Genomic DNA, 12,955 nt, shown 5'->3' with positions numbered 1-12,955 from the left:
TCGTTGAAATATATTAAATATTACAAATATTTATATTATTTTGATTTTAAATATATTAGTTAAATGATTTTAAGCTAAATAATTAAAATATATATTTTATATTTAATAATACTGGCAGATCCTGCTGGTTACCAACATTTTTTTGCGGGTTATGCGGTTATAAATTTGTTACTTTGCAAATTACGCGGATCAGGTTTTATCCTCAACCCATTCCTAAGATCAATCTTACCCGATTTTGTAACAATCATTATATATGTTGATAATTAAGATTTATTGTAACGAATATATAATCTATTCTTTTAATTTAGGTTTCATAGCCTTTACAAATATCCATAAATGAATAAGCTTCAGATGATTTTTTCAATTTGAACGCTTGAGGTGTTGTTGTGAACTTGTGATTAGAAAAATGCAATCGAGCGTTGTCTATATATAATGTTTATGGTTAGGTTTGCTGTAGCTTAAGGATTCCTTATTATGTGGGATAATATTTTGTAATCTTCGAGGCTATCATCGAATTCTAATTGTTTTTTAAATAGTTTGCTATTAATTATTAGTAAATAGATTGTTATCTTCGAGGCTATTTTTAAGTCTAACAAAGAATCAATCAACTTAGATTCAGTTAACATATAGCACAAAAATAAGGTGTAAAAAGAGTTAGCGTATCTAGTCTGTTATAGAAGCAAAGAGGAACCAAACATATACATGTTCTTTGTGTGCTGATATGATGTCGATAAGAAAAAAATATAAATCAACTTAGAGCAAAGTTTCATCTATAGTAAAAGAGGTCCAAGTGAGAGTTATTGTATGTGCTAATAAATTAAAAAAAATACAATCGGTCTACTTTAATTTTAATAGAACATAATTCGTTTGGTTTACTTATAATAGAGTAGATTGTTGGTTTAATTTAAGTTGTCCGGTTTTAATGTAATAATAGTGTCTAATATAATTATATTGTAACTAACTCAGATATGGTCCAAAAATTAAGTAATATAGTAACAAACTTGAAACAGTCCAAAATTTAAATGACAACTTTAATGGTAGATAAATTTAGGACTCTATTTTAATAGAGTAGATACTAATGCCATTTCTCAAACAATTTTTTTTATAAATACTAATATATTATTTGTGTAATCGACGTTAACTAAAGTTACTAAACTCTAAGTTGAGTCCTTTCACACAATAAATGTTAAACAAAATCATGTAAAAAAGGATTTTTTTTTTTTTTTTTTTGTCGTCTACCCATCTAAAACTAGATCAAGTGGAGAACAGACGTGCCGATTCTCCGAAGAGCATCTCCATCTGTCCGGGTCTGATCTATATGGGAAAAAGCATAGCCTCTCGTTCTTGCTTCTTTTGCTAGCGCGTCTGCTTGGCCATTTCTACTCCGAGGAATATGAGACAGACTCACATCCTCGAAGTTTTCATGTAACCTCTGGAACACCTCAATCTCTGTTGCGAATGCTGGCCAGTCCACCGGGTTTGTTGTCATGTCCACTAAATCTGAGCAGTCCGTCTCGAACCGTATCGAGGTTATTCCTCTGTCTCGCATACATGAAGCTGCCCAAAGTAAACCTTCCATCTCAGCATGCAAAGCTGAGAGGCTCCGGTTACACGCTCGTAATCCGCAATACTCCGAGCCCATTTCATCCCTAAGACTCCACCCTAAGCCACTAACGCTGCCATTATTGATCCATGATGCATCAATTTGACAGGTAGGAATTCGGGGTATCCAGGAGGGCTGTATCTCAACCTCTATAGAGGATGTAAAAAAGGATTATATATATGAAACACGTGGAATCGATATTCCAACAGATTCTATCGAACCTACAGATTTGCCCCTCGTCTGCCGCCATTAGAGAAAATGGAGTGTGGAGTCATGACGTCTTACCATTGAGGCCATAACAAATTTTGACGAAAATCCACCAAACTTGGATTGCTTCTCATGCAAATTTTCTTCATATCTTCTAGAGAATTTCGAAATTTGTTTATGTTATTAAAACTCGTAACTGTGACCAGTTTCTTTCGTTATTTATTATCCGTCACCAAAAGAATCGTACGTATAATGTGTACTGAGTAGTATAAAAAAATTTTAAATTAAGTCTCGTACAATTAATATATTAGTAATATTTTCTCTCTATTAATGATTTAACACAGTAAAACATCAATGTTAAAAAACATATTATATTAAAAATTTTGTATTGAAAAGATAAAATAATACACTTTTTATATATAACGAAATTAAAATTTTAAAACGTTACTGTTATGAAATGGAACTTGAAAACGTTACTCTTTGTAAAACGAAAAAGGTAATATTTAAGTAATAGCAGTGCTAAACTTTTTATGGACGCGTGTTGTTGAGAATGTACATGAATATATATTATGCGTGTGAAAGATATATGCGTCAACGTGTAAGCCAAATTAAATGATTGACAATAGCATAAAAAACTAAAGTTCTTTTAACGTGCCTATGGAAAAAAGAACCACCAACTCTGTATACGCAATGCCTCAAAACCTACCTACGGAAGGATACGCATATCGACGGTTAAATAAAATGTGGTCTTCTATATAACTAAAATTTAACTTCAAAAATGAACTAGTTAGTTTGATCATGCCTATGATCATACCTTATAAAGTAAATTTGTTGGTGAATTCACCGTTATTATTTCTTGTAATTCAGTGTTATTTCGGTATATTTGTTTCTCAGAGGTAAACTGGTAATCTAGGAATATGTATAATATCAAATAACACAGCTTTCTTTTATTTATTCTCATATTTTAAAAATATTGTATTAAAACTTTCAAACACACTAGTTTACAAAAAAAAAAAAAAACTTTCAAACACACTAATTTTTTCAAAAGTATATATATAGTATACATGTCTGCAGTTAGTATCATACAGTATATATATATATTTTTTTTGAAACTGATCATACAGTATATTTCAAGTAACATATTTCTTTTTTATCTCACTATTTAATAAAAGACAATTTACATATAAACTGAAAATACTTTTTCAACCAATATTATTACAAATAAAATATGTCTTCGTCACGGAAAATAACTACCGACCTGTAAATTTTAAACCTTTTGCTTTAATTTAATTATAATTTTGAGTTTTTAAAGCTCACCCAATAAACACATGGAACTGAGAGACGCACAAAACGTTGGGTGCAATGTCATTAATCAAGTTTAAAATAATGATTAGAAGCATGGAATTCTGGAATCGAAACAAACGAAATGATTCTGTGTTCAGAAAATTGCAAAAAGGCCTCTTAACTAATCTTAAACAAAGTCGTCTTCCAACTCACTGTCAATAATCACACAAACTCCATTAATTTTGCTTCCTTTAGCTAAGTTTCTACAGTTTCTACTTGCTTCCTTTGATCAAAAAAAAAAGCTAAGTTTCTACTTTCTACACAATATGTATACGTACTTATAGTATAACTACGTGACTTTTGACGTCATCATTATTTTCCTATCGCCTTACCTTTATGTATTGACTAGCAACAACCAACCGCTAAGGATATAACAATAGAAAATAATGAAAAAGAAAATTAATAATTAATTAATTTTAAAGATTAACTATAAAGCTTAAGTGAAATACTATAAGTATTAAATACTTGTTTCAAAGAAAAAAGAATGTTTCAAAAACGTAAATTTTGAAGTTTCTACATATTTATTAGTTAATAATCAGAAATTACTAAAAAATATAGAATAATTATTAATTTATTATTAATTTAAAGTTATCAAAGATTGTTTTTCTTTGGAGAAATAGTTACGAAAGATTGTTAGTCACAAAAGAAGAAGCATTAAAATTAATTAATTGATTGTTTTTAGTATATGTGAAAAGCTGAAAATGTATATTAATCTAAATTATACAATTATTTTTTGAAAGACATCATGAAACATTTCTTCAATTTTTTCGGCATTGCCGGTTCACTTCATTCCGCTACAAATTACATAAATAGGTCTTTTGCACCCAAAAAAATCAAATATGCTTTTTCGAAATTCAGGTTTTAATATTTAAAGTTAGATATATATGAATATACTAAATCGTCTTGAAGATCAAGTAACTTATTGTAGTGAAACGTTTAATTATCGATGAAAAAGGCCACATCTTCCGGAGAGAAGCTTTCTGACATACAAAATTTATACTTTATAAATATAAGAAGAAAAAAGGAATGCATTGTGAAAATCGTTTTTCTACAATAAAAAATAGGGAATGCATTACTATTACGATGACTGTGGGTTCTTAATTTGTTTAAAGGGAGCTTTTCTAAGAGATTTTTAAGGTCAAGGGTCATCGTTACGATGTGGGCTTGCTTCCTACAATCTAGTTGCCCTACTGGCCCTACCTTTTTCCTTTTGATAACTACATCACCTTTTTTTGTTTTCCATTTGTTAATCCTCACGATATCTACTCATCGAGAGATCTGTAAATATACAGAAATAGGTCTTGAAAACATATAAAAGAGATTAAGATAGATTTTTAAAAATATGTACATTCATGAATTGAAGTTTTAATAGTGTACGTGTTTTTTCGTTCGAGAAAATAGTGAATAAATGGACGAAGGAAACATTCACATAATTGTAGATATGATGATATATATGTTACTGAAAAAGACAAGAGAAATCAAATGGCTTTACACAGAGCCGTGCTTAGAGCCTTTTAAAAAAGGCATTCGCCTAGGGCCCTCAAATTTTGTAGAAATTTTAGGGCCCCAAATTATTAAAAAAATACTTTTACATGGTAGTTAACATATTCTATTAGTTAGATTTTTATTTTTATTTAAATTTAAATTGGACTTCTGTTTAAAGTAACTAGGTTTGTAATCATTTTTGCTATATTTTAAATAAAACTATAAAGATTCTACTTCTAAAAAACTGTAAATATTTGATCACATTGCTCTTTTTTTATATGCTATGAGTTAGATTTATTTTATATATTTATGAGAATTTGATAAAGAAAATATAATATTTTCAATATATAGTTTATTATTGTTAATTTAAATGCTAAGATTTATATTTTTGACAGCTACCAACATTTCAATCAAAAATTTATATCTTTGTATTTATATTACAAATTCATACTTTTTGTTCATGATTTAAAATTTTATTTTATAAAATTTTGGTGAAGAAAATTTAGAAAACGTTTATGTAATACTTCAAAACTTTTGAGTGTTATATATATATATATATATATATATATGTTATTAAAAATATATCATGTAAAATATATTTTTGAACTCGCCTCGGGCCTCCGAAAACCTTCGCACGGCACTGGCTTTACAGAGAGGCTCGTCTCTTAATTTGTAAACTAATTAACTAATAACAAAGAAATAAATAACAAAACTATAATTAACAAGAGTTGAAACAATAAACGAGAAGAAAACAAAAGTGCAATAATCATTAATTATTGAACAGTGAAATGTACTCTTATTTTAAACTAATAAATGAAAACAAAATGGAAAGTATAATAAGAGTTAAATTTATTATTCAAGAAAACAAAAAAGGTGTACAAACAGACACATGTGTTTTCCTCATGCATCTTGTTTTTTTTTGCAACTGATGAGTTGGTGTTTTTTCTTTCTTGGACCAAAGAGTTTTCTCATGCATCTTGTTTTAGACAGCAATACTCATATATATATATATATATTGACTCAGTCTCCTCTAGCTCTCTCATTCTCCAATTTTCATATTGGTAGTTACAAATAAGTTTTTTGTAAAAACAGTACATGCTCTGTTCTCTTGATCTTGATTCTTGATTTAGATAATCTTAAAATCTGTGTTGATCATGATGTCGGAATCTATGAGCATATCAGTGAACGGACAATCTCAAGTGCCTCCTGGGTTTAGGTTTCACCCGACCGAGGAAGAGCTGTTGCAGTATTATCTCCGGAAGAAAGTAAATAGCATCAAGATCGACCTCGACGTTATTCGCGACGTTGATCTCAACAAGCTCGAGCCTTGGGATATTCAAGGTTTATTTCCATAATTTTTTTTTATATAAGATGAACAAATTCTTTTGTCCAAAAAAAAAGATGAACCTTTTCACAGTCTCTCTTTGTTCAGTTTTTGAATGAGTTTACTTCTGTATAAATGGTTTTCTTGTATATAGTACTTTCGATACATGACGTTCTCATGTATCTTTTTACGAGAATATGACTAGAGTGCAAAGAATCTTCACTTAGTCGTTGTTGTTGCTTGTATATTAGGAGTTAGTTATTTACTACAAAGATCCAAGATAGGCTAGGTTGGTTAACTATATAATTTATGTTAAAGTTATTCTGATTGTTTTTGTCGTTATGCAGAGATGTGTAAAATAGGAACAACGCCTCAAAACGACTGGTATTTCTTTAGCCACAAAGACAAAAAATATCCGACGGGAACGAGAACTAACCGAGCTACGACTGTCGGATTTTGGAAAGCAACGGGCCGCGACAAGATCATATATAGTAATGGCCGTAGGATTGGGATGAGAAAGACTCTTGTTTTCTACAAAGGCCGAGCTCCTCATGGCCAAAAATCTGACTGGATCATGCATGAATACAGACTCGAAGACAAAGTTATTTCCCCTGAAGATGTCACCGTTCATGAGGTATGTATCATTTCATAACATTTATACGGGTTATATTATGATATATCTGATTCAACCATATATTTTTCTCTCTTGAATATGGTGAGACTGTTAAGTCTCATTGTACATCACAGTTTTGGTCTTTTTATTTTGATTATGAGCCACTGACCCTTATAAAAGGTATTACTAATTACTTGTACTAATATTTTCGTCAAAACAATATTTTCTATAAAGCACTGCTGTGATTTCCACTCGAAATGTATCATCAAAACCAGTGTTCAAAAAAATGGTAGACGCTAAACGGACAGTGACTCAACGCTTAGCGCCTAGAACAACTAAATGGCTAAACTAATTATAAATTATAACAATATATTAAATATATATATATATATATAACATTTTATATTAAATATCATTATTTACAAATAATAAAATTTATATTATTTTATGATCATAAAACTATCATAATATATTAATTAATTATTATAATTTATGAATAGTAAAATAATATTATTTTTATTACATTGATGTAATTTTGACGGTTTAGAAGTTAATCACTACAGTCTTACAAAGCGTAGCACTTAAGCACCGCTTAGGCGACCGACTAGGCTTAGGCCGCTTTCTTGAACATTGATCAAAACTGTCATATATATATATATATATATATATATATGTATATTATAGACATATGTTTATGTTTAAATGTTTAAATTATAATTACAAAGATATATAAACACAAAAATATCATATACGTAAATTATAAAATACTATTTTTAATACAGTTTTCTTTTGATAATTAAAACAAAAAAACTTAAGAAAACATGGCTCACTCGTTGCAAGTAAAGCGAGACCTAAGGGGAATAAGCAAGCTCTCTTTGAAAACGAGATCTAAATCTAAAATATGGATTTCTCTGATATAATTTTATCTTATTTTGAATATTTAAGGTGGTGACTATCATTGGGGAGGCATCACAAGACGAAGGATGGGTGGTGTGTCGTATTTTCAAGAAGAAGAATCTTCACAAAACCCTAAACAGTCCCAATGGAGGAGCTTCCCTGAGTGGCAGCGGAGACATGGCGAGGATGTCGTCCTCATCTCACTTCTTCGACGATGATAGTCTCGAGCAATTCTTAGAACTTATGGGGCGATCTTGTAAAGAAGAGCTAACTCTAGACCCTCTCATGAAACTCCCAAACCTCGAGAGCCCTAACAGTCAAACATTCAACAACAACTGCCACGTCAGCTCCCCCGACACAAATCATGTCATCCAGGTCAGCAACGTGATCGACACTAGCTTCGTTTCTAGCTGGTCCGCTTTAGACCGGTTTGTGGCCTCGCAGCTAAACGGACCCTCGATCTCAGCCGTCGATGAGAGCCACGCGGATCAAGATCACCTCGCTTTATCTTCCCTCCGATCTCCATACCCTAGCCTAAACCGGTCCGGTTCGTACCACGATGGGTTATCGCAGGAACATCCAGCGGAGTTGGAGCTATGGAACACGACAACGTCATCACTATCATCATCGTCTGACCCATTTTGCCACGTGTCTAACGGTAGTGGATAAGGAAAAGGAGGGAAAGCGAGACACACACAGAGAAGACATTTCACATTTGTGTAGAAAGATATAATCATATCATATAGTTGTTGAGACATTAAAAAAAGAAGTCAAATTTGTGATAATTACAGTGGTTATGTGAAATATTGTAAAATAGATGATATAAAACTAAAGAACTTTAAAAGAGGAGAATAAAGATCTCAAAAAGGAGATATTTCGTTATAGATGGGGTTAGTATTATGTTCAATATCATCAATCAAAATGTCTTCCATTGATTTACTTATTGGTTTTGCTTCTAGAAGATTAAATAAACAGATTTTAACACATGATCGCAAAAGGAAATATTTTTCCCAGGAACTAATATTTGGAAAGTATCCGAAAGGATACTATACACTTATACAGTTGTCGAGTCTTCCAACGATAATTAGCAAAGGAATACATTTATCTTCGTAAAAGAAGAATTATACAGTATGTGTTTCTTATGTTGGCAAAGAAAATAATATATATGATCTCATCTCAAGTACTATCAGTCGATTCTATGTTCGATTTTAAGAGATTACGACTGAGTATCATTAATTAATGACAACAGACATTAATATGTTTTTTTCTTCTTACTCCAGAAGATTAGAACACACACACGTGTAGTGCAATTATTTTGAATTTTCAATCAATCATCCTCTATATATTAAAAAAGAAACATTACACTCAAAATTACACTATTTGAAGTAGTCATATATCATCATCACAATGATTCTTAAAATCTCTAGAAAAAAATTTGATTCATCTAATTATATAATAAGCTTTTTATTAAATTAACCATAAATTAATTATTAATTTTTTTCATTCTTTCAATAGATAAAAATTACGGAATTGTTTGATGTAACTAAAGTATATATGACAATTAATAATTTTGAATAATAAAGATTTGATAAAAAAGTGTATCCTTTATCATTTTTTCAATTTTAACTTATTAAAATAAATTAAACAACCACATTAATCATATAATATAGATTTAGATTTTTCGTGTATGTTATATTTTGAATTTTGAAAAACGAATATAAATTACTAAAACTGTTAAAAATCTCACATTATATTTTTTTGTGAACCATGATTTAAATTTTTTGTTATGAAAAGATACAAATGATTACAAAATCATATAAGTACGAAGATTCATTTAATAAATATTAAGATTATATATATATATGCCTATATTAATATCGTTTGAATTAACTATATACCATATAAAATACATAAAAAAAAATTAATTTTAAAAATTTCTTTGAACAATTTTCTTTTATAAAAGCTTTGAAAAATTATTAAAAATTTAATAGTTAAAATTTTAACTTTGCATTAATTTTTTTAAAAAAATTATAAATTACAAAAAAACTATTAAATATCACACAATGAAATTTTTTGTATTAGTGATTCAAAGTTTTTGTTATAAAAATATATAAATGATCAAAAAAATATGAGTAAAAAAATTATTTAATAAATCTATACTATTAAAGCAGAATCCCTACTAGGATTCTGCCCCTGGATTTTCAAGTTAATTACAATCCTCTGCCATTGCCTATTATCCTTTAAAAAAAAATAAACGACGCCAATATATTCCGACCAATCAGAAATCTTCAGTCATTAAAACATATCCATAACGTCATCAAAATGCATTGAAACAATTAAGGCCCACTTCCGCGTAAGCTCGTGCCTTTTTAAATAAATTGGAAAGAATGATGAGCCCATCAAAATCATCTTCATAATCAAACCCTATTCCATGAAAATCCCATCGAAATCATCTTTCGTAATCAAACCCTACACCCTGAAATATAAAGTTTTCGGGGTTAAAACTCTAAACAAACCATATTCCATAACACAATAATTTAAAACTATGAAACACTAACCAAGATGAATATAACGTATAGATTCTCAGAAAATTAAATCAATGTTCACATGCTTATTAAGATGATTCATTACACCTACCTATATGTTATGATTCGTTTATCAAAATGCAATGTATAATGATGGACTATTTAATCTAACCAAAAATATGAAAATCGAATTTGAATCAAAGGTACTACAGCATATTCCCAATTTTTCAAAAAATGTTAATTAAAAAATCTATTTATCTTTTAAACAACCTTTAATTTATATAAAGTTTTGATACCAAATTTATTCGAAGTATATTTTTCAACCCATCCCCTAATTTCAGTGTTCGGTTTAAAAAGAGTTTACCAAAAAAAAAAAAAGAGTATGTCCTCCTAGATTGTAGCAAGTATTCATAATTGTAACAGCATAATATTCCCTATTTCATTTGTTCGATTTTAAAAGAGTAAGGTACTCATAGATTTTGGCAATCACCCCCAATATTCCTTATTTGATACCTTTAATAAATGTAAAAACAAATATAGAAAAAAAAGATGATACAATTAGCTACAATCACGATTCAAAAAATATAATCCATAATTATATTGCGTGTACAATAATATCTTAGGTTTCAAATTGGTAACTATATTTACTAATATTAACTAGAAAATCTCGCCAAGATTTAGAGTATGCCACAAGTTTTTCCAATAACCTAAACACCTCTCCATGTCGCCTCTTCCTATTATAAATAACAACGCCTCTTCCTAATCAAACTCATGCCGTCAAACAAAAAAATGGATTCTAAAATGCAAATAAAAAAATTGAGTGATTCTAATGAAAAATACAATTATAAAACGTAAACATACATTTACAATATGGGTTAGATGTTATTACTAGCAATTTTTAATTTAAATTATGTTGCAAGTCATTTTTAATTTAAATTATACTACCATTCTAAAATTAAATTATATTGCAAATATTTTTGAATTGAATTTCTTGCTGAAATTTCCAACAGCAAAATAATTATTTCATTTTAAGGTTAACATTTTATATACGTATAGATCATCCAAACTTATAACAACAACTACTAAAAAAATCATAAAATTATATGATATCAATTTTTGGTAGAAACTAAAATGGATAATAATAATAAGTACGTAAAAAGAAACGATTCCGCGCTTTGAAAGAACTACAAATTTAATAATAAGTAGGATATTATAATATCATAGGAGGAATTCTGCTTTAATAGTATAGATATATATATTATATTATAAATTAGCATTAGATTATATATTATTACCTTTATATCTTATGAATTATCATCCTAAACATATAAAAGAACTACTACACATATACAAAAAAAAAAATCTAATCATATGCAATTTTTTCAGAAAAATATATGTTATAAAATTTAATATTTTATAAAATAAAATATTTCAAAAGATACAATCCCGCGCTTTCAAAGCGCGGGTCAAAATCTAGTATTAATATTAAAACTGATTTTATTTTATCTTAGCAGTTCTTAACCTAGTTATCTATTAATCGTTAAACTATAGTACCGAGTGATGTGGTATACCGACGAAAAGGTATCCTATTATTCTTCGTTTTGAGTCTTGACTATAACAATGTACCAATTACACACATGTGCAACCAAATTATTTAGCTAAGAAAATATAATACCTAAAACGATTATTATGTTTATATAAGCTAGTCTTCTATATAAAAAACTGCTTAAAAAAATTGTTTTGGTACGTACAAAACAAAATTTGTTGAGAATATGCCAAACACCAATTTATGGGCCATGATTCCATGAAGCATCTATAAAACCTACGGCTTAAGAAATAAAACTTATACTAGATTTTGACCCGTGCAACCGCACGGGTGTTTGTTTTCACTTTTCTATACATAAATTATTGTTTTAGAACATAAGTGGTATATATTTTTAATGTTAATCATATACTTAAATATTTATATAACTATTTCAAATACAATAATTTTATAATTTACATGTTATAATTAATTAATTGTTTAAACCTTATGTATTTGCCACTTCTTATTATATATTTATCTTATTGTATTTGCATTTAGTTATTAAGCAAATTAATATATTCATGAGAAAATATATTTAAAAAATATTTTGTATTTAATTTATGCTAAATTCTGACACGTATTTCAAAACTGGATTTCTTTTTTACCAATATTTTTATGCTTATTCATTTTAGATAATTTATTATTGTATCTATAAAAGTGTAAGATATGTTAATTTTTATACATGTATTATATAGTTTGTTAATTTTAAGTCGTTCTATCATCATATTATATTTTAAATAAATAGTTTATATTTATGAAAATAAAATTTATAAATTTATCAATTGAATATAAATTTATCATATTTATTTTAGTCTAATAATTATATTTTAACATGATCATGACTATAAAAGTAGATAAAATAGGATATAATTTATTTATTTTTATTTCTAAACGATAACTTAAAATACATTAAGTTATTGTTTAAATATTACACAGATTTATTAGAATTTTTAAAATATAATATATAAATATATATTATATTTAAAATGAAAATATATTATGATTAAAGTAGTTACAAATATTTTATATTATTAACTTTAAAGAAATACATGTTAATTTTTATACATGTATTATATAGTTTGATAATGTTAACCCATCTTACCAACATATTAGATTTTATTTTTGAACATAAATATTTTATAATTACGAAAGTAAAATATATAAATATATAAATTTAATACAATTTTATTATATTTAGCTCAATATAATAATTTTAATTTAATATAATTGATTATGATTATATAATAACTAAAATATTATAGATTTTTTTATTTTTCATTTTATATAACTGAATATATTAATGTATAATAATATTTTAAACTAATTTCAAAATTAGTGAAAATATTTAAGTATAATTTCAAAAATGAAGATC

At 27.7% G+C, this 12,955-nt stretch overlaps 1 protein-coding gene across 1 annotated transcript; it reads left to right on the top strand.

Annotated features, from left to right (window-relative positions):
* Positions 1-4,469: 4,469 nt before the first annotated feature.
* Positions 4,470-8,357, top strand: LOC103866304 (NAC domain-containing protein 43). Its single transcript, XM_009144197.3, has 3 exons — positions 4,470-5,980; positions 6,311-6,597; positions 7,522-8,357. Exons 1-3 carry the CDS (start codon positions 5,794-5,796, stop codon positions 8,140-8,142), a joined length of 1,095 nt encoding a protein of 364 aa, XP_009142445.1. The 5' UTR covers positions 4,470-5,793; the 3' UTR covers positions 8,143-8,357.
* The last annotated feature ends 4,598 nt before the right edge of the window (positions 8,358-12,955 follow it).

Source organism: Brassica rapa, chromosome A04, assembly GCF_000309985.2.
Source record: "Brassica rapa cultivar Chiifu-401-42 chromosome A04, CAAS_Brap_v3.01, whole genome shotgun sequence".
Lineage (NCBI taxonomy): Eukaryota > Viridiplantae > Streptophyta > Magnoliopsida > Brassicales > Brassicaceae > Brassica > Brassica rapa.
The sequence above is the reverse complement of the archived record's forward strand: the minus strand, read 5'-3'. Positions and strand labels throughout refer to the sequence as shown.

Excerpts from the sequence above, each read along its gene's own strand:
- LOC103866304 (XM_009144197.3), top strand. The coding sequence starts at position 5,794 with ATGATGTCGGAATCTATGAGCATATCAGTGAACGGACAATCTCAAGTG. Across the intron at positions 5,981-6,310 it reads CGAGCCTTGGGATATTCAAG|AGATGTGTAAAATAGGAACA; the intron begins GTTTATTTCCAT and ends GTCGTTATGCAG. Across the intron at positions 6,598-7,521 it reads AAGATGTCACCGTTCATGAG|GTGGTGACTATCATTGGGGA; the intron begins GTATGTATCATT and ends TGAATATTTAAG.